The 27806-nt window shown below is 38.3% G+C and overlaps 2 protein-coding genes across 3 annotated transcripts in view; one reads left to right on the top strand and one right to left on the bottom strand.

Annotated features, from left to right (window-relative positions):
• The window catches only part of raly (RALY heterogeneous nuclear ribonucleoprotein), a 58637-nt gene extending 57533 nt beyond the window's left edge, over nucleotides 1-1104 (top strand). For both annotated transcript variants that reach the window (XM_039735743.1, XM_039735742.1), the window contains exon 9: nucleotides 695-1104. The gene's annotated coding sequence lies outside the window, so the exon portion shown is untranslated. The remainder of the gene's footprint in view (nucleotides 1-694) is intronic.
• eif2s2 (eukaryotic translation initiation factor 2, subunit 2 beta) lies at nucleotides 51-27806 on the bottom strand. Its single transcript, XM_039735740.1, has 9 exons — nucleotides 27685-27806; nucleotides 20711-20891; nucleotides 20513-20613; nucleotides 15806-15938; nucleotides 15515-15615; nucleotides 15186-15334; nucleotides 6320-6376; nucleotides 4860-4945; nucleotides 51-1875 (listed from the first exon to the last, which is right to left on the bottom strand). The coding sequence occupies exons 1-9, from the start codon at nucleotides 27697-27699 to the stop codon at nucleotides 1700-1702; spliced, it is 999 nt and encodes a 332-aa protein (XP_039591674.1). The 5' UTR covers nucleotides 27700-27806; the 3' UTR covers nucleotides 51-1699.

The raw sequence follows: 27806 nt of genomic DNA, 5'->3' as shown, positions 1-27806 counted from the left end.
GGTCCACTTCTTAGACTGAGTGTCCTGATCACAACTTACAACTCATGTCACATAATGGACTTCTGCTGTGGTTTTTCATATGCAACTTTGCATTAAGTCTTGGTTAGTAAAAACCGCTAAAATAAAAATTGTCCATTAAGAAAAAAAAAAAATTAATCACCAAAGGTATTCTAATTAAAATGGAGAAGTGCAACAGCCTTTGTCCCCTTCTACATTAAACATCTCATCTGTCTCCTTAGAGAAAATTCAAGGTGGGCACACACGGAGTGATCACATTGTGCTGTTTAAGCTGGGTCTGTAGATAGTACTGTAATTTACTCTTAAGCACGGCATACTCTCATAGCACAGGAGTAAGAGAGAAGGAAAAAAATCACCATCAAAACCTCCAGGGCAGTGTCTGTGGAGGGGTTTGGTCCAAGCAATTAATACGACTCGTAATCCAGATGTGTTTAATTAACTGGCAGCCCGAGCTAGGACTGGCCTTACCTCTGGCAATCCATAAAGGTGACTAGCTAGTTTACAACACAAATGCAATTTGCTAATCTAATATCACAAGGTTTCCTGATTATTCTAAAGAACACCTTCTTGAGTAAACAAAGTCCTGAACTGGGCAGCAGAAGTCCTAGCTCATCTGCTTGTGTCTTCTGAACTTGGCACCCACTAATAATTTCTCATATACTGTTTTCCTATACAGGTTACAATACTGCTGAAACCATCGATTGTTACTACAGAAGAAGGGATTGGTTGGCTGCAGAACTGATGCTGTGCTTGAGTATGAGGTGGAGCACCTCCAGGAAAACCACTGACCGAATGAGACCTTGATGAACCACTGGACTCCAACCATACTGCTGCTTTCCAGGACAATACTTACTGATTTGTGGAAGTCTGGTGCACCTTCTAGCCACGGGATGGCAAACTTTAGGAGTGCATTTCAGTCTCAGAAGTGTTACCCTGTTTGATGCCATGTTTTATTTATATACAATGATCTTCTACAGACACACATTTCTTACTTTTAACTACTGGTGTGCATTTCCAGTTTGCACTTTCTAGGCTGCAACTTCTCTTTGAACCATCTTTAAATAAATTGATATGTTTGTGGCCTAACTGGCTCTGTAGTTGCTGTTCTTGGTAGTGTTTGTTCAAATGAGCTTCATTAAACCCCGGTGGCCCAATCCTATAAACCACTGTAAAGCACATTTTTGGCCCCATGCTAATCAGTACAATCAGCTCAGATAGCATCAGTGCCGTTTCCCCCAAGAAGAGAATACCAGTAATTTTGTGTGATGTGCCAAGTACTGTATTTCTCATTGTTTTATGCATACCTTCTGAATGCTCCACAAGTCCATACTTTCACACCTTCACTATTACTAAAAACAAGCTTGCCAGCATAAGCTGCACCCCTACTCCAATGGTGATATTTGACTCCCAACAGATAAGACAGGAGAAGCCAATTTAAACCAGAATCAAATCATGTGGACACACACAGTTAAGTTACACACAAGTCAAAAGGGCAAATGAAGCAGCAATAATAAATAGCAAGGCCTGCTTGTGTATAACATTTACTGTACACTACAAGACCCTTTTGGATGATCACTCCCTTTTATTTTCTTATCCCAAAGGCTGCTATGTTAACAAAAAAAAAAATCAAGTCCAATTCTGCCACAGTTCTCTCCTTCCAGGATGCCAGCAGCCCAGTGCACTAGTTCGCTTTGGCACGGAGCTGCGCTCTCTTGCCTGTGACAGCCTGGAAACCGGTCTTGATGCTGGCAACTGAGCAGCGCGAGTGGCATGTCTCACACTGCAGGAAATAGAGGCGGGTGTCCTTCTGGAGAATGGTGTCGGGTGATCGGCAGGTATGGCAAGTCACATACTCCTCTGAAACACAAGACATGGACAACAGACTTGAGCAGTGTTGACTTTGAAGAACAACAGCGTAGCGCTATCTGAGATACAAAGATGAAAACACAAAACAGCAGGACCGAGCAGCTACCAAATGTGGACTTTATATGAAATTACACTAGCAACTGGACAGAGTACAGAGGAAAATTAATCTCAATGCTGCATGTGGACAGTGTATTTTATAAACAAAGGATTTTTTTAGGTGCACAAAAACTACAATCCTCTCCTCCTAAAAGGAGACCAAATTCTACATTCTACAGGCAAACAATTTCAAATAAAACTCATCCCTTTGTACTAATTTAAGCAGTTTTACATTTTGAAGTTGAACCAAAGTCCTGTTCTTTAATGCACAGCTGACTGGACAAGTAGTTAATATTCAGTGACCACTCTGCTAATTTTTTTTTTACAAGGTAACTCAACATTTAGTTTAATTTCCGTTTTGGAATACAAAAATGTCTGCTTATAGAATAACCGAGAACTATAAAAGTAAGCCTTACGTCCTGGCCACTGACCAGAACCCATCATTCTTGTAGGTCTGCTGTACGACTGTTTTGCTTAATGTCTTACTGCAGATAACATGCATTGGTATAAAGTTCACCAACTTCTCTAAAATCGCTTATTTCAACAGGAATCATCTAACATGCACTGTGCCCCAGCACTTAAGACACTGTAAGAAAGCAAAACAGCACCTTTAAGATAATTAAAAGTTTCACTATCTGAACACAGCATCATTCACAGTTCAGATGTCCCTATAGCGGTTGACACCAAATCAGAAATAAACACACAGTAAAACAATGTCATTTATTTTTGATTTTTGGCAACCACCAAACATCTGCAGAAAGAATATCAGAGTAGCTTTAGGGTTATGTATCATATTAAAATTTACAGAAAATAAAAACCTAGACGTGCCAAGCTGTATCATGCATCCTACCTGACAAAGAAGTGCTGACTGTTCAATACAGCTTAATGAAACAAACTTAAAAAACAGTCAGCAGCTCAAGGAAGCAATGGAAATCATTTTAAACAAATCTTATGTCAAACTGAATATAAACAGTAAAATGTAAATATGACAGGGACCTATAAAGGAAGGGAATCAACAAAAGTTAAAATTAAATATTGGCACTAAGCTTTTATGAAGCAAGGTGACAGACTGCTTGGGAATCAAGTGGGCACTTCCAGTCCCTTTTGAACAGATCCTCTACAAACCTGCAGTCACTGTTATGTGTTGTACATGTCGACACTTTCCTAAAGCCCACTTCTAATAATAAACAGGCAGAAGACAAAAGGGATGTCTGACATGGGATTTCAAAAGATGTTGTTACAATGGGCTGAACCAGCTTTGTCAATATGAAGCTCAGACAGATTCTTGATCACCGTGTGCACATAAAAATCTAACTGTGTGTGCCTGGTAATTTACAGTATAAAATATGGGTGGACAAAGTATACATTCTCACCTAAACTCAAACTTACTCATATATTAACAGAACTGAAAACACTTATAAAATAAATGGGAGGCTTTAAACGAGCACATAAAAGAAGTAATGCAGATAGGGAAGGTGAATTGCACCCACCATATGAATAATGGCGATGCACGAGGTTTTTAAATAATGAAATGCCAAAGCTTAAAGGCCAAATGTCTACCACTGCCACATATTAAATACTATGGCTTCCACAGGATGGTGAGTGAAAACGCCGAGTCAAAGTAGCAGGCTAAAGGGACAATGTCAAGCCACAAACCACATTTTCAGAAAAGGAGTATTTGAAAATTTTCAAATAATTCTTTCATGTCTGTCACTAGCAAATGATAAGTTCATTAACTCATGACAGGACGGCAAAAGTCAAAGAGAAAAGGGCTACTACACGGATTATCTGTGGTCTGGACAGTTAAATGCAGTGCTGTTTAGTTTAATAAAAAAAAAAACAAAACAAAAACAAACAGACGTGACAGAAACAATACAGAAGAAGAGTGTGGGCATAAAAACTGCAACCTTTATAATTTTTTGTGGTTTAAATAAGGAAGCTCAACCTGTACTGCATGCAGGAGTGTTTTAATGGTACTTCCCAGGGTATTTGGTGTTGCATCACTAAAAGCAAATAATAGGCAAGTAAAATCTTATCTTTTTCAAACAAATTTTATGATGAACACAACTACGATATGAATGATTCTATAAACGAGTTCTATAACAGCTAAGTAGTCCATGATTTACCCTGACACCAACAAGTATACATGTTTTTTAAATTACAATAAATTAATGCTACTTAGCATGTAGAGCTGGGTAACCCTGGGATAGCTGCAGTTCAAGCCTGCAAAGCAGTTGTCTTCCTGCTCTTGTACACATTGCCAAATTGCATTTCTCCTTCATCTTTGAATGTCACACTGTAAGTGTAGCTTATCTGACAAGTCAAACACACTTTTACTTTACAGCAGAATCAAGAGTCTTCAGCCTGCTTGTTTATTCAAATTATTCTTAAAATGTAGACAATTCTGAGGAGAAAAGTGGGTGTGCATCACTGTCATTCATAACAAGGACCCGATTTTATAAATTGTCTGCTCTCAGAAAGAAAATTAGAAAAAATGTGTACTTTCAAGAATACTGTAGCATAAAACAGACCCAAGAACAAAATGCAACACCTAAAGGAGGAGAACATTCACGAAGTCTTTGCTTAAGGTGCTGCTTGCAAAGAAAACCAGCAGCCACTGAACTGATACACTTACGTCTGCTGTAAAGAGCCAAAGCAACTGTCAGGGTGAATACAAGTCCACACTGACGCAAAGACTGTCACTTGTATCACAAATATCTAGAAATGTTGTGCTCACTTCTCCTATACAGTACGTCTATTTCCACATCCAGCTTCTCTGGTACCACATTTTTCAAGTATGCATGCATTAAGGGCCATTCTAGCTCTAGCATGCCCAATATTAAAGTCATTCAGTACTGCTCCCCCCATTAAATACTCACTTATGTATCGCCTCAGGACATTTTCAATCTGTTTCTGTTGGAATCTTCCTTTGATAACAAGCTGGTTGTTGCCATCAATAGAGCCACTGTGTTAGAACACAAGAACAGAAACTTAAGATGCAGAATATAAGCCACTCATTGTTACATAAAAGAAAGCTGAAACTGCTAAGATATTAAAATGTGTACAGTACAAAAGATAATACATTGTATGTTAGTTTAATGTGCATTTTATTGGGCAACATTATAATGTACATTTTTATGCAATTACCTGCAAAGATTTTTTTTAAATCAAAAAGACAGCCATGCATTGAACTAATAAAAAATTACCAAATAATGTTCTGAAGGTATTTTTTTTTTGCAGATAGCATTTGCTATTTCTTCTTCTTTTGTAATGAAGGGAATCAAAACTATACCATGGTATTTTTGCTTATGAGGAGGTGTTAATACTGGACTATACATCCTTAAACCAAAGCCTAATGTGGGCCTCATTTTAAATGAAGCATTTACACAGAGGAAAGCAATCTAAAACACAGAATCAAGAAGCCACTGACTGTATAGAACCCAAAACTCATCCGAAATATAAATGAATATTCATTAAACAGTATAGCCAGTAATATTTCAGTAACAAACATACTGTCAATATAATGGCTTTCAAAATGCATTTACGCAAGGAACTTTGGAGAAGATGCCATCACAAACACATAAAGCAACTCATGAAGTAAATTTGGTTTTAGAATATATTTATACTTTAAGGAATCTGTAGAATACAATACATGCTGGAATTTTACAAAAATAAATCGGCAACAGCCGCAGCAGGGTCCACTTGAAAGCACTAGCACTTATTTTGACTATTCTTGTAGCCTTTTGCTTATTTTAGGATTTTAATTTTTCTTTGTAATAGCCACACTTGACAGCACTGTAAAGTGAACAAGAAGTGATTTTGCTCATCAAAGGCTGTGGACACATTATCAACTTAACAGCACATGCAGGACAGAATCAAATTTTACTACTGTGGTAAGAAAAAGTATAGGTGTTTTTAATAAATACATTAGGCTCTAGCAGTAAGAATGAGAACTGCACAGTGCCTATGCTGGAATTATACATATCCTCATTTTAAAAAGCGCCAAATATAAAAACTAAACTGACAGTATGAGGTCCCAGCAGCCTCAGTGCCCATCCCCTTATAAGTTGACAATGGTACCAGTGTTCCATAAGGTAGAGCTCAGATGCCAAAGACAGGCTATTCCATTATCCGTTTGACCAATGCCAACTGCTTTAGTGATGAGTGGCCAAGAAAAGGGGTATATAATGCAAAATATTTCAGTTATTTTGTAATGCTCGTAGGCGTTGAATACACACAACACTGAAACTTTCCTTTTTTAAATAACCTGATCATCTGCTCATTTTTTCCCTAAATGTTAACTATTTCAGAAAGTTTTATATGCCACCAAGATGCCTACCTTGTACCCAACTCTGCCAATAGAAAGGCCAGCAGATGTTTTGGCTGACGATGTAACCTGTGGTTAAGAAACAAGAGCACAGACTTACTTAAAAAAAAAATATAAAAAAAAACAAAATCAAGCAACAAGGTGAAAAAAAAACAAAAAATACATTACAAATGCAGAGAAACGTAGACACCATTTAAACATTTATGAGCAAGTTGATTACTTCCCAAACGATTTATTGGTAGATATACATTTTTTTCAAATTTGCAGTACCAAATATTTATTGCTAAAGATGGGATGCAAGGCTGTACACAGTATTTCTAACTAAAACTTTCAAATACAGTATTCTTTCTAATTAATGGCTGATACTACATTTGATCTTCATTGTTCCTAGAATGTTCTTACTCACACATCTTGATTCAACGTCACAGAAGTCAGAACCTAACCCAATAGTGAGGGGCTCAGCACAGGAATCGATTCATAGGATATTCAAAAACTATGTATCAAAATGTTACTGTAGAATTCTTGGATACTAAAATGGACGACCAACTGGATCTTTAAATTGTAAGGCATTAACTACCCTGAAGAAATCATATTTATTGTTAAGAATGGGAATTACCTGGGACCACACAAAAATACCCCTAGACTTGCATCACAATATGAAACAATTGTGATTTTTCTGTGGAAAGTACTGTTATTTAATTTTGCAGCTTACAAATCCCTTTCTTATTTGACTGACATTGACGACACTATTCCATATATTCAAAATGTGCTGCCCAATAAAAGAAGCTTTTTACTCAGTTATTTCACATACAATTGCATCCAATTGTTATTGGCTGTGCTGTAAAGATGAGTAAAAAACAGCTGGTGGGAAAAAAATTGCTTTGGTGAACTACCTTAATCTCACACTGCAGAAAATGAGAAAGCCAATCTTTCACTGAAGTGAATTAAAAAAAATAAATAATCCCTCATCAAGAAAAAATGATTTTTAGCAAAACCATATGTTACACGACTAGAAATTCTTATGAACAATTTATAAATGAAGCCTTGTTTCCATTTATATCTGACTTTAAGTTGATCACAGCATGTAAAAAAAACTTCCAAGTAGTAATCCATGACTTCATTTATCAACATGTGAAATATAACCGAACACAATTCAAATGATAGAAAATTGTGTTGACCTTCATAAATCAGAGAATGGCTATAAACTTGCAATTAGTGCTGGGCGGTATACCGGTTCATACCAAAAAACGTTTTTTATTTTTGTTATGATATGGATTTTTCTTATACTGCAACACCGGTTTAAATAGCCTAAACAATGTTTGGAACGTGGCGCAGCAGGAATCTGTTTAAGGGGGGACCTTTATCACTGCTGCACCGGAGTACATGCGTTAGTGCAGGTACTGAATGGTGAAAATGGACAGAGAACATTCCGAAACTGAAGCTGTAGCAGACGATAAAGTTGAACATGATGACACAGAAGAACTTTTGCCGAAAAAAGGAGCCATGTCTGAAGTCTGGAGATACTTTGGTTTTGAAAGGTCGGATGTGGACCATTATGTTCAAATGTGTGAATAATGTTTCTATACTACTGGATAATACTGCAAGCCAAGTTGTACTTGTTTTATTATTTTTTTTTCAATACTGTGTAATGTACTTGGGTACTGTGTAATAGTGTGACAAGATGTTAAATTTATTCTCGACATTTCCACTTTAATCTCGGCGCTTACGATGAGAATAAAGTCGACATGTTGACTTTAATCTCGACATAAAACTGTGAGAATAAAGTAGAAATGTCGAGAATAAAGTCGACATGTTCACTCTATTCTCCTAATTGGTCATTAAAGTAGAACATCGTAAACTAAGCTTCATCGTAAAATGAATATTTACTAGATTTTTCTCAAACCCCGTCATAAGTTATGTAGCACATTAAATTCTTTGTGTTGTTAAGTGTTCCCCAAGCCATGTAAATCGCTACGTGATTCTTAAACCGACTTCCTCTGGCACTAAGAGGAGGCACAGGCAGTGATCACCACACAGAATACATTAATTCCATGATATTCCTGCTCCTTGAACATTCAGAATGCTAAGATAAATACTTGATATCATTTTCATGATGAAATGCATTAAAGCAGGTAATTAAACATGCATGGTTATATAGCCAAATTCATAATCAGTGACAACTGATAACATTGATCTTGTTTAATTAGCTGGTATTTTTCCTCTTATTCTACATTCAGAAAAGCACAGCAGCATGTTTTTTTTACATTTAAAAGATCTTTACAAATATTTCTATTTTTACTATTGATTGATTGTGTCCTGGGTATGATGTTAAATTGCATCCATCCCTGCAATCGGTCCTCCAACTTCCTGGGAAATCATGGGGGTTGGTGACAAGATTGGCACTCATAGTCATCATAAAAAAAAACTCCACACAGCTCTGAGACAACAGAAAGGACTCTTTCCTGCTCTCCACGGGAGTAGCTCTGCTGCAGCCGCCCATAGGAAGGCTGCTTGCATTATGAAGTGGATGGGGGAAAAAGCCCTAGGGAGCCCCATCCTAGAAGAGACAAAACCGGGATCAAAACTGGTGCGATACCGAGGCGTCACCTGCTGTACAGCAGCACTCGGGTCCCAATTTAAGGCGGCCCATCCAGGTAGGCGCATGGAACATCTTGTCACTCCAGAGCAATGATCGTCTTCCTCTGCTAACATGAGAAACTGCATAAACTCTGCATATCAATGGCGGCACTCCCTGAGGTGCACTGACCTGGGACTGGCCATAGCTCTGTAGGTGGGTACACCTCTTATAGGTATGGTTGCTCCCACGGCCGACATACTCAGGGAGTAGCTGTAGCTGTAAGTGGATTGGCTTCTTCCAATGGTGTCCGATGTCACTCCTTTCAACGTGAGTAATAAGATACTTAGATTAAGGCACTCTCTTGGTGCCTTGTCTGTTGACTCAGTATATGCTCTGACCGCGATGAGCGATGTCTTGGTGAGGGAGACATTTTATTTGCAACTTTGCTCGGTGCTTGATGGCTGCCCACGAGGTGAGACTCCTCTGGTTATGGGTGACTTCAATACAGCCACTGGTACTTACAAGGCAGGCTATGAGGATTGTCTCATCCCCATGGGTCTGGTGACAGTGGTGAGAAATGACTTCACATTCCTTGACTTTGCAAAAGGTCAAGGGCTGCGAATTGCTGGATCCTGGTTCCAGCGCCCTGAGCCGCATCGTTGAACTTGGTACTCCCAATACTGGTGGGGTGGTGTGAAGGAGATCGATCACTTCCTTGTGGGCAGACACTGGAGGCTCTTATAAAACTGCAGGGTGTACAGAAGTGCCAAGTTTGTGAATTCTGACAGAGATCTTTTGCTACTCTGCAGATCCAACTTCGGTCCAGTAGGCTACGACCTACTAGGAAAATAAGGCTGGACCCAACAAGACTCCAAGATCAGGCTGTTTCTGACAAGTTTGCACACAGTTTGTGTGAGGAACTTAAGGATTTGGGTGTGACTGCCACTCCTAATGTGATGTGGGAGACCTTCCTTGACAAGACCCTTTAGGTTCCTGAGGGTTAGGTTGGTGTTACTGATATTCCCAGAAGGAACAGTTTCATCTTGCAGGGTACTCTGATATCATCAAGAGGAGTCACAGTGAACAGCTTGATGGCATCTCCAGTCTGTACTGGGAAATGAGAAGGATGTCTGCAAGGGCTCAGTGGGCAGATAAGGAGGCATTTGTTAGAGGAATCTGTGAGCAAGTGACACACCATCTATGGTCTAGTGACCCACATCCTGCTTTAAAGAGGAATCGAAGCATTATGCGCATCCAAATCTGTTCCTCGAAGAATCGCAGTCAGGGCGGCTGATGGACCAGTTCTTACAGATGACGCTGCAGTTGTGACCCACTGGGCTGGATACTTTTAAGCAGCTGTTTAAAGCTGATCCACCGACTAGGATGTTGGATATCTGTGTCAACTGTTCTTGAGGCTAATCCTCCAATTAGCTGTGAACCACCCAATCTCACTGAGATTGCACAGGTGGTTAACCAGCTGAAGGAGGGAAGGAGGCAGGGATCAGTGGTATCCGGAATTAAGTTCTCCAGGCTGGAGGTAAGGCTGTCCTCCTGGATTTGCAAGCAATCTTTGCTTCCATTTGGGAGATGGACGTCATCCCAACTGACTGAAAAATGGGACTTGTCGTCCCTATCTGGAAAGGGAAGGGTGATCGCCTGGATCGCACCAACTACAGGGGGATAATCCTGCTCTCGGTGCTGGGTAAGGTCCTTGCTAGGGTCATCCTCAATAGGATCCATGATCACTTCCTCACCTACCAGCAACTGAAGCAGTCTGGTTTTACACCTAAGTCGTCTACCATCAACCACATCCTGGCACCGAAGGTTCTCATGGAACACAAATGTGAATATCTGCAAAGTTTCTTTGCAGCCTTTGTTGAATTTCATAAAGCGTTCAACTCGGTTGATCAAGCTGCCCCGACTCCGTGGGATCCCCTCAAGGTGGCTGGATATCATGGTCAACCTTTAGACTGTTACTGTGAGTGCTGTCCAGTTTGGAGGGAGAATCTCTGTGTGTTTTTCCCAGTTGATTCTGGGATTCATCAGGGGTGTGTTCTTGCTCCTACTCTGTTCAATGCTTACATGGACTGGGTGTTGGGCAAGGTCATGGGGTCCAGCATCTTTATGGAGTTAATGGAAGCTTTGATCGGGGCTCTCAAGGGACTGAGCAAGGAGTCCAAGTGTCTATGCTCATGAGTGTCCTGGAAAAACAAACAACAACCTTTAATGACCACTTAGGCACAGCCATCAGCACTGTGTTTGTCTGTGGAGAAAGTGTTGACCTTGTCGAGAGGTTATTTACCTCAGCAGTGACATTAATGTCCCTGGTGATTCTTCCTATGAAGTCAGTAGATGGATTGGGAGAGCATGGGGGGTCATGAGGTCACTGGAAAGGGGTGTGTGGCACTCCTAATATTTTTGCAAAAGGATGAAGGTCCAAGTCTTTAGCATCCTGGTGCTTCCCGTCTTGCTATATGATTGCGAGACAAGGACGCTATCCAATGACCTGAGATGAAGACTGGACTCCTTTGGTAGTGTCTGTCTTCTGAGAATCCTTGGGTACTGTTGGTTTGACTTTGAATCGAATGAGTGGTTGCTCTTGGAGTCTCGAATGAGGCAGATTACTTGCATTGTGAGGGATCATCAATTACGGCACCATAGCCATGTGACGTGATTTCTCAAGGGTAATCCGGCTTGCAGGATCCTCATTGTTCAGGACCCGAGTGGCTGGACCAGACGAGGGGACGCCCACGTAACACATGCCTTTTCTCTGTGCAGTTTGCTCCCTTCATTGCATATTAATAATGACAATTAAAAACTAGCAGAGCAGACACCCAGGGAAACAACACTGAATCGTGAAAGGCTGCAACTACTTTAGTGTCAGAATCATTTAGTAAATAATTGATTAAACAATTAGAACACCTGGAAAAGTAAAATGAAAATCAAGAAGAAAATATTGTTAAAAAATATATATATTACTGCCATATAACTATCTCCAATTGAAAATAGAAGCTGGTTATAACAAAAACATGTAGCCACAGTGGGGCCCCAGAAAGGAGTTTGAAAACTGCTGATCTAAAACATACAATATGTCCAAGTCAGCACACAATAGCTTAAAGAGCCACAGAATCTGCTTCTGTGATGGCAGCCCGCAGTCCCTGCACTTAGAACATACTGAAAACCTGCGAGGTGAGCTGTAAAGGAGAGTGCACATGGACTTAGGACCCTGGATGATCTAGAGCAATTCTGTAAAGAGAAATGGTCTCAGATTCCCTGCTATATATTCTCCAGCCTTATAAGATGTTATAGGAGAAACCTAGAAAAGGAAGGTATTAAAAAGTAATAAATATGGGGGTGCAACTAACTGCAGCATGTTTTGTTAAAAATAATTATTTCTTGATGAGGAATTACTTTTTCTCAGAATAGGTTTACTTCAATTAAACACTGGATTTTTCTAATATTTTGAGATTAAGGTAAATGACCAAAATATTTTTTTATTCATTTTTACTAGGGAAGCAATAATTATGGAGGAGACTAACATGTAATATGTTACCACAATTAAAATAATTTATTTCAGAGTTTCTACAATGAGACTAAGAAAACTAAATTATAGCACATAATACTTGTACATGCACAAGGACTAAATTTAGTTCTGGTGGATTTCTGAACGGAGATTAGAATATTTGTTGTTTTAATATATACAAATGGGAGCTTCAGTTTCTTGGGGTAACAAATGTTCTTCACCATGAGGCTATATGTTTTCATACATAAGCAAATATGTGCTAAAGTCTATTCAGATTTCAAACAGAGAAACAAGTTTCATGTCAATTTACCAAAATGGGGAGACAGCCAGGGATGTTGTGTACCTTCTTTTAAATTTTAAGGATATTAGCCTTTTCTTTTGCTCATAAAGCTCTACTGCACCTCACACAAAGATAAATTTAACTAGGAACAAAAAAAGCATCCGAAAAAGTTTGTAAACACTTCAGGAGAATATAATTTCAGTGCCTTGTTTCTCTGCAATCTCTTTGAAAACGTCAGTTTGTGTACTCCAAGAATTCTAATTTCTAAGTAAATCAGCTTTATCAAGAACCTCCCATCAGCTTCATCATAGTTTTATATATGCCAGAGACCTCCTTATAATATGCTAGGGCTTGCAAACTGCATGTTTCATATTCGTCTCTTTATACACTGTAGCAATATGGAAACTAAAATGACTCCAAACACTTCACTTAAAAACAGACAAGTGTTTGTGGTTCTAGGAATCTCTGCAGCAGTGCTAACATTCCCGAGGCACTATCTATAACAATGCATTGTTACGCATGCAACAATAAAATGCACTATTTTTGCACTACAATGTTACATATGTTACCTTAATAATACATGGCTTAAAAATGCAAATAAGCAAACAAAACAAATTCTAATTCTTGCCAACAAAAAATCTCTACTGTATTGATTTTTAACTGAAAACCTCCAATTGTTAATGACTAGGTCAATTAATCAGCTGAGAAGATAATCCATTCATGTTTTTATATATTTCTCTCATTCACTCAAGGTTAGTGTCATGGCAAGACAATCTTAGTGTAGAATCAGGCACACAACACAAATGACATTTAATTTGTTTGTTGCTTATATATGAAGATATACTCAAACATTAACAAACAAATTAACTTAATAAAATGTGACCACTTAACCAAGCTACAAAGCTGAAGGATTGGGTATAGAAACAAATTGTTCAGTTGCAAGATACTCTCACATCCAGATTTGCTCCAATATATACACTGTCCCATCAAACAAAACTTGATGTTTTCAGTTTTTGTACAATTTAAGCGCTGTGATCCTGCACAGCAGGTATTTCAGTTATATGCTAGTGCTGTAGCTACTAGTTATTTGATTAGTTGGTTGATTATTTAATCAATCAATATATCCAGAGCTTTTTATTTTTTAATACATTGTGTAAAACTGCAATCACTTATGTCAACATGAGAGCTTTATTCCTTACACAATGTCCTCCTTCATAACAGTTAATGTGATTCTAAACTTACATCTGCCAAAAGTCCATCGGAACAACTCTTATTAATTTTTAAAGGTCCAACTTAACATTTTCAAGCCCATCGCCAACAAGAGGAAGAAGGCTGAAACAACTATTACACATCAACCAAAGTTTCCTAGAGTACATGGTTTTTACTTTGTCCAAAAGATGGCAGCAAAGACCAATACCCAAAGCCTTCCTTTTCTTAGCATTATGGTATTAAGTACAGGCCATTGCTATCATCAAAACATTTTCTACAAAAATGTTTTGCATATTTGTGAGGACTCTGTCCTGTCAGATTACAGATTTTGAGCTGGCATAAATAAAAACAACAGGAAATGATGTGGACAGTGCTGTACAAATGAAGGAGAGATCACCATTACTCTGATAGGTGTTGTTTTTAGGTGCTCCCACATCACGGTTGTGCTCCCTTTTCAAGTAAGCTAATATTTATGAACTCCGCAAGACACAGATTTCTTATTAGATGTGAAGTTCCAAGGACTCCACACTTTTCAGTTCTTTGGTGTTTGACCCACCACATTATTTACATAATCAGTTTCCACCACACTGAGAAATGAGTAACATTATTGTTGATTGATGAAGTTTGCATTAATCAACACTTCGAGGTTATTAAAAATACAGTACATCAGCTCGACGTGGTTTTAAATTATAAACAAAAATTGAAATAAATAATATACAAAGAGCACAGTAAGCACCTAAAAAAGACTATACATTCCTTCTGCAGCCACAATTTTCTACTAGAAAAATTTTCCATGGACAGATTAACAGCAATGCCATAAACACAAAAAAGGTTCCTTCTTTGTAGAAAATAGATTTATCTACCATCAGCTGCACTTTCCCCTATTCATGCAGTACGTTATCTGCTATAACACAGCATGAGATGTGCCAGCAGTGCTTAGGATGTTGACTGAAATCAGAAAGATTTTCAAGAACTAACAACACAGATAAAATTAACACACACACACAACATATTGCTTCTTATCCATAACCATGCATAATTTACATAAATAAGCCTACATACACAAACTATTTCATGCCATTTAGGCTTCTTGATATTACTTGTGCCACGTACAATAATCCTGTGAAGCCAACTTAGATCTCAATTAGTACAAAGCTGGTAAAGTTATTCACTGTGGTGCTGTAATGAACTCAAAAATGTAATTATAAATGTAATTTTTCATGATGACATACTCATTTAGTCATGAAGCTAAAAAATATAATTTGGCACAAGCTGTTAAAATACTTACAGTTTGCAAATATCTGTGAAGTTGACAAATGAAGTTTTCTTTGTTCCCACTCTGACCACCTGGGGGGGTTTCATAACAAACTTTCTTTTCTCACCAGCAACCATGTCGGGATTTTTTTCTCTCATGATATTAAACACCCTTGCAAGTAGCTGAAAAATGAGAAGCAGGTTTAATCAACAAGAAGCTTAAGAAATCATCTTAACCCGCACTTCCCATTTTACTTTTAAAGAATGTGCATCCCAAGAACTGTTTCAACTTTGAACTAAACAATATACATCTTAAATACCTCCAAATGAGGCACCAATAACCTGCACCCTTATTCCTCTGACCTCATCATAGGTGTAGTCCCTCTCTGTTCCAGCCCATGCTGGTCCTGTCTGTGAACTGAATGTAATCCCATCATTGTTTTTACTGTCTTCATCTTCTGGTACTGCCAAAGAATAGAATTTATAAATATGAAGCAATGCAAAATATTTCATGTTAATCAAAATAAATGAGAAAAAAAAAGTTCCTGCATTTTATGCTGCACATTTTTAAGTTGATAATCTTGAATCCAGTAAAAAAAAAAAAAAAGGGAAAATGCAACCTGTCTTCTCCGTATGTGTAATCAAATGACTTACCTTCATCTTTGTCCAATGTTTCACTTTCATCTGTAAATGCCACTTTTCGGTTCTTCTTCTTTTTTGTAGGAAGCATCAAGTCCAAATCATCTTCCTCAGGAGGTTCAGACTGGTCTCCCTCTATTTTCAATTCCTTTTGTATGTAACAAAATTTACAAATTAGCAGGCTACTTTATAAAACAATTTTTTTTACTGTACAAATAAAAGTTACAGGATAATGCCAACAACAGCAGTAGAGGTCTGCACTCCCACAAGATTACCGTGGGAGTCAATGCAACTGCCTGCGACGTGGGACTGATATTCAGTAATGTGGGTGGTTGCCACCTGTGAGAGTGGGAGCTAGAGCCTGGGAAATTAAAATGAAACTTAAAACAGAACGTACAATACAGTCATTCTATATCTAATTATATATGTACAAAGCTACAAATCTCAGTAAAGGGAAGTCTGACATTTGGCATTAATTTTCAGCTGTTATCGACGCCGATGGCAACCAACTGCCATTTGCTTGCTGCGTTAAGTGTGCTATCTTAAAGTGGATACAAGTCAAGCACCACAGGTTTAAAGCACAACACATGTGCAGTGGTGAAGGGTCAAAATAAACTAACATTCTTGCCAAACCTGTCAAAAGTAAAAACTACCGCTTAAAGCAAAGCACTTGATAAATGTGAGGATTTTGTTTACAACGATATGATGCCTTACGACACAGTGTCTAGCGTTAGTGGTTGAGAGAGCGAGAGATACTGCCCTATCTGATGTTTGTACTGCGGCATGTGGCAGAAAAAGGCCAAAAACTGAGAAGGGATACTGCACATGACATGCTAGAGACCATCAATAATTTATAGGTGTGCTGGAACAACTGATGTTTGGACCGAACACTTTGAGAAAACCTCAATCATATCTGCTACCATCCATTACATTAACGAGAACTACAATCTTGTGTCAAGGGTGCTTTTTGCGACCCCGTTCAAAGCAATCACGATTAAAACAGGTTAAAATATTCACACTTAGCCTAACTTCAAAAAACTGATAATTTTTAAAAATGAGTGAGGACTTATCCTAGGTTAAAATGCATGTGGCAGTTTTCATTTCTCTTTCAGATGTAAGCTTAAACAAAAAAATCTTAACTTCAAGGACCCCGCAAGTCCATAAGCGTTTTACAAAGTAACTGAATATAAACTATGACATCTGAATTGTTTAATTAGGAAAAAAATAAAGATCCAAGGTATATGAAACATGTGTCAAGTTTTCATTACATCCTTGCCACTTTTATAAAATGGACTACCCTGATAGATAAATAAGATACTTGTTTGGCATGGGTACCACGAACACAAGCATTTAAATATGTGCAATTTACACACACACACACCCGCAAGATGCAAGCTGATCTCAGCATAGGAGACCACGTTGCTAACCTCTACACACAAATGTACGTCTGTACAGATATAAAATAAATAAAAAAATAAAATAAAGTGCTGCAATCAGCAATTACTATCATGCACCTTACCTACAAGCTACTATATGCCTTCAACGATTCATTACAAAAAAAAAAAAAGTTTAAAAAAAAAAAAGAAAAAAAAAAGAAAAAAGCATGGCACAACAGACGAATGCATACTAACGTTTCCAGTTTTTATGAGATTTTACAGTGAAGCCATATCGATTATAAGATCAATGATCATTTTTTTAATATTAGAATTATATATACATACACATACAGTACATCCGGAAAGTATTCACAGCGCATTACTTTTTCCACATTTTGTTATGTTAAAGCCTTATTCCAAAATGGATTAAATTCGTTTTTTTCCTCAGAATTCTATACACAACACCCCATAATGACAACATGAAAAGTTTACTTGAGGTTTTTGCAAATTTATTCAAAATAAAAAAAATTGAGAAAGCACATGTGCATAAGTATTCACAGCCTTTGCCATGAAGCTCAAAACTGAGCTCAGGTGCATCCTGTTTCCCCTGATCATCCTTGAGATGTTTCTGCAGCTTAATTGGATTCCACCTGTGGAAACTTCAGTTGATTGAACATGATTTGGAAAGGCACACACCTGTCTATAGAAGGTCCCACAGTTGACAGTTCATATCAGAGCACAAACCAAGCATGAAGTCAAAGGAATTGTCTGTAGACCTCCAAGACGGGATTGTCTCGAGAAACAAATCTGGGGAAGGTTACAGAAAAATTTCTGCTGCTTTGAAGGTCCCAATGAGCACAGTGGCCTCCATCATCCGTAAGTGGAAGAAGTTCGAAACCACCAGGACTCTTCCTAGAGCTGGCCGGCCATCTAGACTGAGCGATCGGGGGAGAAGGGCCTCAGTCAGGGAGGTGACCAAGAACTCAATGGTCACTCTGTTAGAGTTCCAGAGGTCCTCTGTGGAGAGAGGAGAATCTTCCAGAAGGACAACCATCTCTGCAGCAATCCACCAATCAGACCTGTATGTTAGAGTGGCCAGACGGAAGCCACTCCTTAGTAAAAGGCACATGGCAGCCTGCCTGGAGTTTGCCAAAAGGCACCTGAAGAACTCTCAGACCATGAGAAACAAAATTCTCTGGTCTGATGAGACAAAGGTTGAACTCTTTGGTGTGAATGCCAGGAGTCACGTTTGGAGGAAACCAGGCACCGATCATCACCAGGCCAATACCATCCCTACAGTGAAGCATGGTGGTGGCAGCATCATGCTGTGGGGATGTTTTTCAGCGGCAGGAACTGGGAGTCTAGTCAGTATAAAGGGAAAGAGGACTGCAGCAACGTACAGAGACATCCTGGATGAAAACCTGCTCCAGAGCGCTCTTGACCTTAGACTGGGGCAACGGTTCATCTTTCAGCAGGGCAACGACCCTAAGCACACAGCCAAGATATCAAAAGAGTGGCTTCAGGACAACTCTGAGAAAGTCCTTGAGTGGCCCAGCCAGTGCCCAGACTTGAATCCGATTGAACATCTCTGGAGAGATCTTAAAATGGCAGTGCAACGACGCTTCCCATCCAACCTGATGGAGCTTGAGAGGTGCTGCAAAGAGGAATGGGCGAAACTGGCCAAGGATAGGTGTGCCAAGCTTGTGGCATCATATTCAAAAAGACTTGAGGTTGTAATTGCTGCCAAAGGTGCATTGACAAAGTATTGAGCAAAGGCTGTGAATACTTATGTACATGCGATTTCTCAGTTTTATTTTTTTGAAATTTTTTTAATTTTACTGCAATCATTAATACAAATCAATCAATTTTTACAAAAAGTAGGATTGAGAACAAGTTGACCCCCACCCCTGAGAGAGAGAGCATGGCCAACAGAGTAAAAAACTTAAGGCTTGTAAAAATACCTAAATTGATAAGTTTGATAAGCCAACAGAATGAATGGAGAAGAAAAAGAAATACAGAAATAATTGCTTCCTCTGTGCTTTAAGAGCTTATTCTAAAATATTACTGATTAGATCCTGCCATGTTTTGAAAAAAATCTGTACAGATCCTAACTGAGTATTTGATTTTTTCCAATTTCAAATAGTGTAAAACATCGGTTTCCCACGGACTTAAAAGAGGAGAGTTAGGATTCTTCCAGTTTAGCAAAATAAGTCTGCGTGCCAAAAGTGTAGTGAATGCAATCACAGTTAGTTTGTTCTTGTTTTTTTATTTTTAAAAAAATTTGCAAAAACCTCAAGTAAACTTTTTTCACGTTGTCATTTTGGAATAAGACTGTAATATAACAAAATGTGGAAAAAGTGATGCACTATGAATACTTTCCAGATGCACTGTATATACACATTTACCTCATCTAGGGACCAGCACAAGTACGGATTGACACCACTTTCAGCAAAATATTTACATATTTACATTTTTTTATTTATATATATATATATATATATATAGTTGCATGCGGCTGGGGGTGGAGCCCAGCCGGGACGCCCAGGAGGACTTGGAAACCCAACCCTGTAGGGGCCCGAGTCCACCAGCAGGCAGCGCTCAGGTGCCTGAAGAAACCTGGAGCCCAGCACTTCCACCACACCAGGAAGTGCTGGGGGGAAGAAGATTGGAGACACTCAGAGGGCTTCCGGATGCGCAGCTGGCACTTCCGCCACACGGGAGTGTTTCCGCAGGGGATTGCCGGGAAAGCAGCTGGAGCCCATCTAGGTTGCTATTTAAGGGGCCGCCTCCCTTCCGTCGACAGCAAGAGTCGGGTGGAAGAGGACAGAGCTCGAGAGAGGAGTGGAGGCGGCCAAAAGGAAGGCAATTTGTGACTGTGAGGCCTGGACTTTGGGGGATCGGTGTTGGAGGCACTGGGTGTGCACTTAAAATATTGTAAATATATTTGTAAATAAAACGTGTGTTGGGTGAAGAAACACACACACACACACATATATATGTACATACACACACACACACACACACACACACACACAAAGTAGAAATTGGTAAATCTCTACCAGCTTCAGAAAAGTGATTCTTTCAGTGAAAATGGGTTGGTTTCAGCGGCTGTAGTTTAGGCACAGCAAGCAATGGTAATCCAGTGGTTTACCTTCAATAGCTTTACATATGCAGGCGCGCTATAAGAGAGTTTACCTGAATGTTTCCTTTTAGACAAACCTCTTATATTTTGTAATTGGTTGAATTCACTCTTAACATCACCAAAAAAATTCCAGCTCCTAACCTCAGTTATGGAGGAATCATATTTCACAATACATTTTTTAGGAATGAAAAAGTTATTACTAACCTTAAAACCTTCCTCTATATCATCTTCAAATATCTTTTTTGGTTTCTTTTTCTTTTTTTTCTGATTGAAAAAGTTCAAATCATCCAGATCATCTGGCACTTCTGAAAAATAAGATTTAAAATCTGAACTTATACTGCACATGATGAGTGAATGTGGCAGGATTCATTAGGTTAGGACCTAAATAACCAGTTACTGTACCTTTTTTCCTGCTGTCATCTTCATCCAGATCAAACTCCTTCTCTTCTACTGTTTCATGATCCACCTCTTTGGGCTCTTGTGGCTGTGTCTCTTCACTCTGCTGCTCCCCAGCCTCTTCATCCAACATGAAAGGCTTCTTCTTTTTCTTTTTTTTCTTTGTCATTGTAGGGTCAAATATCATCTGTAATGCAAAAACAGAATTATTTATGGAAAAAAAATGTCTACTGGTAGATCCTTGGAAGGCACTGTGCACATTTATTTTTTCTTTTGAATTAAGTTTTAATACAAAACTGACCAAAGTAAAACAACTCTGAACAATGCTAATTTGCGTGCTTCTTTCAACACTTTAACCATCTCTATGTTATTAACCTTGTCATAATGGAAGATCACTAATTCAGATGAGCACTTTTAAATTAACATTTCAGAATCAGAATGTGGGAAAAGCTGTCAATGATTATGTTCTATTAAGATGAGGGAGTTATAGTGGGTGCAATTACTTACAAGGGATAGGCAAAGTTAAAAAACTGAATAGCATGACAAACACAGAATAAATGAAGAGGCAAGTCTTCAATTCAAAACCTCAATTCCATTTGAATACATTTCACTCTTGTACATGACTGCATTTTTTGTAAGTGATTTGACAGTATTTTAGCCAAAGTCTATATATCTTGATAAGTAATATCTGGATTGTGAAATCTGATTTTTTTCAAGGGTATTTTGATGTTGTTTGCAAATGTTCAAGCTGGGTCTTTATTGCAGTGTACCGTATCAGGAATTCGTTCTCGATGAAAACATAAGTAAGTTTTTCCCCGCCATCATTACAAACAACAAAGCAAGGTAAGAAACAGAAAAAATAAAATCTTTTTTGGATGAAGCATTTCTTTAAAAAACACAAAGCTACAAGTGCGACTATTTTAACAGCAGGGCGATACATTACATTTTATCCTCAACACAGAAATGACACCTTCTATACAATAAATGCACTTTGATCTATCTTTGTGAAAATGAAAAATAATTCACAGCAAGATTAGAAAGGGAGCTGGAGTCAATACTTAAGAGTTGGGTATCTAGTGGGTACTTTTTTTTCTTTTCTTATGTCTGAAAGTTCTATGTCAATCCTATACCAAACACAACAGTTGAAATAGGACTCTTGCTGCTGCAATTATGGCCTTGCAGGCATTTTCCTTCTGCTTATGTCATATACAAGAAAGAAGCACAAATTATGTACTTGGTCATAAACGTGACCATGCTGGTAATGCACATATTTAGGCAAGTTCTAAGGCTTGTGTTTTGCTCCAATAACACCATTGTAAACTGCCAAGAGGCAGATAATTATTTTTTAAATTGATGAAAAAAGCTTCACTAAATAGCACAATTACAGATGTAAAATTAATTTATAAAATGATTGTGACAAAAATAACAGACTTTAAAAAGATTGAAATGATCCTTTAACAGCTTGCACCGGACAGGTTGGATCAATAAAGTAAAAAATAGAAACACTGCTGTTGAGAGAGTTCTGTGCGAAATTTCTAAAAGATAAATGAAAGGACAATGCACACTTTGTCAAGTAAAGCTGGCATTTTATAAAACACAAAGTAAGTTTACGGTCCCTTAATGAAGCCAATAACCTCAATACTTAAAAAGTTGCGGGACGACAAATTAATGGACATCACCTACTACTGGATCCTTTGTCACCATCATTTGCAAATTCATTCTTGACTTAAAAATGAAGAACAGTTTTACAAACAAGAGCAATGTCAAAAAGGCATACCATTGAAAACACACCTAACAGGCTGTGAACGTTCACTGAGTAATGAGGACTAAATGGCAAAAGTCACAGCATTTATATGAGACAATGCCAGCAATAAGGTCTTGTTCTACACATTCACACCATCTAATCATAGGTTTCATGACAGATGTAGTTAAACATGCAGAAAAGTGAAAGTGTGTGACATCTTCCTTTCAAATTTAACCTGTGGTGCTAATGAAATAACTGACATAGTGGACCAGGAACCATGAAATGACAGAGTTTGTCACCGTTTGTTGATGATACCACACAGAAAGAACACAACCACCTTAAAAAGAATTTCACTACTACTGTGAGACAAAGTGAATACAACTTCATATGAATCCCCTGCACTGGGAGAAGATGAATGATACTATATAGCGTACAGCAGGTGCAACTGGCATGAGCATACTTGGATAAATGCTGTATGTCTGCCATCTATAGATGCTTTCCCACCACAGGAACTTTGCTTTTCATACAGTTTCTGTATGATGTTGACCCTGGGTCGCTTGTGGTTCCTGGCCACTTTAATGTGTTATGATCCCACCACACAATATGAACTGCAACCTTTATGCAAAATGTGATGTGCAAAGGTTGTAGGTTAAACTATTAGCATAATTTCAATACGAATCTGAACTGCCAAGACAAAGGAGAAGGAAGTGTTGTTAGTTCTTGCACTGCATGTTATTATAAATGTATTTAATGCTGTTTTAGAGAACTGACTTCAAGAATTAGTGGAAAAGGGCTAAAAAAACACAAAACACAAAGGAAAACAAAGGAGAACAAAAGAGGAGGTGACTTTCACATTGGATTGCAAAGATGTAAAATTCAGAGGCAGAAATAAAATTCAACAAATAAAGGTAATATTACTCATTAAAAATACATTCATGAATACAACAATGAAACTCAGATGTAAAAATAGATGGTGTTGGTGCTCATGGTCAACCAATCGGCAACAATTCATTACTTGAGGCCCACACATGATAGTTCTGGGTATGTATTTTTGTTCAACCAGGGAGTAACAGCTTAAAAAAAAAAAAGTACCAGGAGCACAAAACGGCCCGAGTTCCTGTGGTGGGTGTGATAAAAAAAAAAGTTCCTGAGTTTTGAAAAAGTCTCCGTTTACTAAACTAAGCACCTTATGTGGGAATTATCCACATCCAGTCTCCTATACTAGCTGCTCTCTTGTGTTCATCCAGACCTTCTTGACATGTTTATTTTGCTAAATAAAATGGTTAGGTTAGAGGTAAATTCATTATAGGTTAAGAGGTAAATTCATCAGCAGCTGCACACAATCTGCAATGCAGACTAATTTGTTAAAAGTCTTATTAAAATGTTGTTAGCATAAAACGTAGATTTGCATAGCCTATGTCTACCGTACAGTACAGCCAAAAATTATTTGTACATGGTGAAAAAATGGTCAAAAATAAAATAAAATTGAGGATATTGAAGAACAAACTTAAAAATGGTCTCAAATGTTACATTTGTGTGTTATGTAAAGAAAGAATAAAATCATTTATTCAAAATTTTTTCTGAAATGGTTTTCAAATTATGTAATTTTTGCCTTCAGACAAAATTATTTTTACACCTGGCCATTAGAGTTTTCTCAAAGTCCTGCTCAGCATCTGGAAAGCCATCCTTTGGCAGCAATAACAGCATGCAGCTACCTGGGCATGCTTTCAACAAAGGTGTTGCAAAAGGCTGGGTTAAGGCTCTCCCATGTGCACCTCAGCATGTCTTTCAAATTCTGTTTATTGCTTGGTGGGTCTGCTGGGCATTACCTTTTCATCATATTACAGAGGTGCTCAATAGGACTGAGATTCGGACTTTGTAGGGGCCACTCAAGCACTTTTACCGTTTTTTTGTTTTTTTTTCCTTTTGGCAAGGAAGGCTTTCACATGCTTTTCAGTGTGCTCAGGGTTATCTTGCTGGAAAATGTAGCGACGCCCAAGCAATTTGGCTGCAGCAAAATGCAAATTGCTGACACCGGAAGTCGGCATGAAACCCCACCATGCTTGAGGGTTGAATTTAGTTACTGGGGGCTATACTCCTCCTCCTACACTCTGACAACTACCTGATTTAAACATGTTGAATTTGGAATCATCAGACCATAAAATTGATTTCTAAAAGCAGATAGGCTTTGTCAACATGTTCTTTGGAAAATTTAAGACGTTTCAGTTTTTTCTTTTTACTTATAAATAGCTTCTTAAGAGGAACCCTTCCATGCAACCTACATTCGTTCAGCCTATTCTTTATTGTTTGCGTGCAAATCTGAATTCTAGTAGCCTCCTTGACTTGCTTTGCAATTTGGGAGCAGACAACGTTCCGTTTTTCAAGGCAAGCTCTTCTGTACCTGTCTATCCTTGAAATGGACTTTTTCTGCCTTTCCCCTCCAGATTAACGATTTCACCAGACTTCTTAAAATTCTGAATGATTTAATGCACGGAAGTGTGCCTCATATTAAGTCTGATGGCAATTTTTCGAACAAAAAGACTCTGTGTAATTGTATGCGTCTTTCCCTCAAAACATTGGGTTTTTCAGCTGTTTAAGTAATGTTGGGAAACACAACCAACCCTACAAATGCTTGTTTGGAGAATGACCACTAAGTCTGCATGTAGATACTAAGGGCACCCAATTACCTGCCTATTTGGAACATCTGCTGCTGTGTTATGTTAAATTATCTCAACTGTCACTGGGAACTCCTCCCATTGTGACATATTCATTTAACTTTATGAATGGCCAGGTGTGCAAATAATTGTTTGAAGGCAATAAAAATGACAATTTGAAAACATTTCCTGAATATGTTTTGAATAAGTTTTTCCTATTTCTATACATAACACACAAGTAATTGTTACATTTTAGACTGTTTTTAAAGTGTGCTCTTCAATATCCTCAATTTAATTGCCATTGTTGACCATTTTTTCACCTTCTATAAATATTTTTTGACTGCACTGTAGCTGTAACCGGTTTTCAGATAGCTCAATGAAACAATTAAGTTTCATTATTTTACACTTGTAAATGGATCTTTCAAAACCTGTTAATAAATAAAGTGTCACTTGAATATTAAATGGAAGGTGTAATACTTTAATATTATTGTTAAAATTTAGAATGCCCATCTCTCCTACAAAGTGTACAGAAAAGTCACTAGTAACACTAGCTGTTAGTCTTCTGTGCTATGCCTGATGTACATAATTATAAAAAGAAACATCCATCAAATATCATTACTATATTGAAATTGATTTGACTCTTATGAAACTGCTAAAAAGGCACTGCTTAATTGCAATTTATTTTCTTTTTACTCGTTTCTGAAGAAATTTCTTTGATGGCTGTATTCTTTTCTGCTTTGTGGCCACAGTTACACTCTTCTCACTTATACTGGTTTGTATAGAAAAAACCAACAGTGTGCATGGCATCCAATAAAAAAGTAACTTTTACAGGAGGGAGACGAAATATACCCTGCACTGACTTCTGTGAGACTGATGCACATTTACCACTCCAAAACCACTGGCCAGACAACAGCAGCCTACATCACTTCAACAAATTTTAAACATTAGCTATATGTACCTGATTACATGCTATCAAGACAAACTAAGTATTTCAAAATGGGTAGCAAAGTAGCTAGTGGTACTGATTCATGACCTACAGCATCCTGGGTTTGAATGCATGGTGGTTGTACATGTAGTTTGCACATTCTATGTAGGTCTGTGTGGATTTTCCATTCATGTCCACTAATGTGCCAAACTGGGTAACATTTGATTTTAAATTAGTGCCTGCATGGCCATGGACTACTGCCCCCTCTTGGGCTGCTTCCTGTCCTGCACCCATGTGTTGCTGGGATAAAACTCCATCCCCACACCATCCCTGAAACGAATTAGCCTGATCAGAGAATGTTGTACTTTAAAATAACCTGTCCAATTAATTATACCACATATTTCAGCAATACAACTGTTAAGCAGAAACTGGCCATTACAAACTAATCGGCTTAAAAAAATTGTAAAGGCTTTTTGTCAAACATCCAGAGCAGCGTAATATAATTTAACAGATTTAGTGGACATATGTCAGAATATAAAATTATACATAGTGTATTAATAATGTATTGCACCTGTGAGTTTCAAAACATTTGTTTTTCTATATCATCTTGCCCATCAAACATAACCAGATAAATTTATAAAGCAAGTTTAAAAGTATTTATAAAACACCACCCCTGGATTGAGGAAGGCGATTGTAAAACACCCAGATGTTATAACGCTTAACTAGGTATTCCAAGATATGCATAGAACGGTAAAGCATAACCAGTAAATTACACCACAAGACTCAAATTAGATAGCTACCCGTTCTGCTGGCTATTTATTCGCTTGCAGTCAGTTTCTTATTCGCGTAAATTGTGCCAGTTACTTTTTCGGCTTAACAGAAGAACAAAATATTCTGGAACATATATATTAATTTGCGTCATTAAAACGGATCCACGATTTAAAGGAAAGACAAAGTTACACATTTTGGAACTGCACGGGTACAAATGGGTTACATCATGGCGGACCACGTTCATTTTTCACAGTATGATGACAAGACAAATGCCTCCGTTAAATTGCAGTTATATTTTCCCCCGATTCAACACGGATACATGGGTCAAATCGGCAGGCAGCGTTGGCACTCCGTCATTCGTAATGAATGGGATTCACGATTATACTTCAGGCACTGTAAAAGGTTAAATGGCGTTCGATAGCAAATGAAGGCCAGTAGTACATTAAAGCCTCTCTCTTTGGGTAACATATGTCCAGCCAATTTGACATGAAATTCCGAAACCTCGTCCACGAGAAGGCCCAGCCATGCAGTATCTCATTGATAAAACGGCCGAGAAAGACTTTCTCAGGGGCTACTTGCTTCACGCCAACAGGCCATTTTAACATTCTTTACTGGCATTACTTATATGGCATCAATATGTAGACCTCGCCGTAGCTCTTATGTCCAAGCCACGCGTCAACCAAGGCCGGACATCAGACTCACAGTGAGCTGCACTGTAAAGGCCTAGCTAGGCTGATGTATCTCACGCGTACCTCTGGCAGCATGACTCTCAACTCGCTGAGGCCCACCAGACCGATTTACTTTAAAAGGTAATACAAGACTAATGAAACCCAAGTGACCAAAGAAAGTCCACGACAGTATAGTCTGGGGTGTATTTTAGACATACCTCGTCTCCAGACATGATTGAGACTCCTATTATCAAGTAAATTCACGAGTCAAATTCTTCGTGTTCGCCGGCCTTGCCACAATCTTTCATCAGCTAAATTCTACGCAGGCGCGGAGTTTCAC

Source organism: Polypterus senegalus, chromosome 14 (assembly GCF_016835505.1).
Source record: "Polypterus senegalus isolate Bchr_013 chromosome 14, ASM1683550v1, whole genome shotgun sequence".
NCBI classification, from domain to species: Eukaryota; Metazoa; Chordata; class Cladistia; order Polypteriformes; family Polypteridae; genus Polypterus; species Polypterus senegalus.
Note: the sequence above shows the minus strand (reverse complement) of the source record. Positions and strands in the feature narration are given on the sequence as shown.

Bases quoted from the DNA above. Each gene is read 5' to 3' on its own strand.
- eif2s2 (XM_039735740.1), bottom strand. The intron at 15,335-15,514 runs GTCAGAGGAATA...CTCATTTTTCAG, and splicing joins GGGACTACACCTATGATGAG to CTACTTGCAAGGGTGTTTAA. The intron at 6,377-15,185 runs GTAAGTATTTTA...TCTTAACCACAG, and splicing joins TTCACAGATATTTGCAAACT to GTTACATCGTCAGCCAAAAC.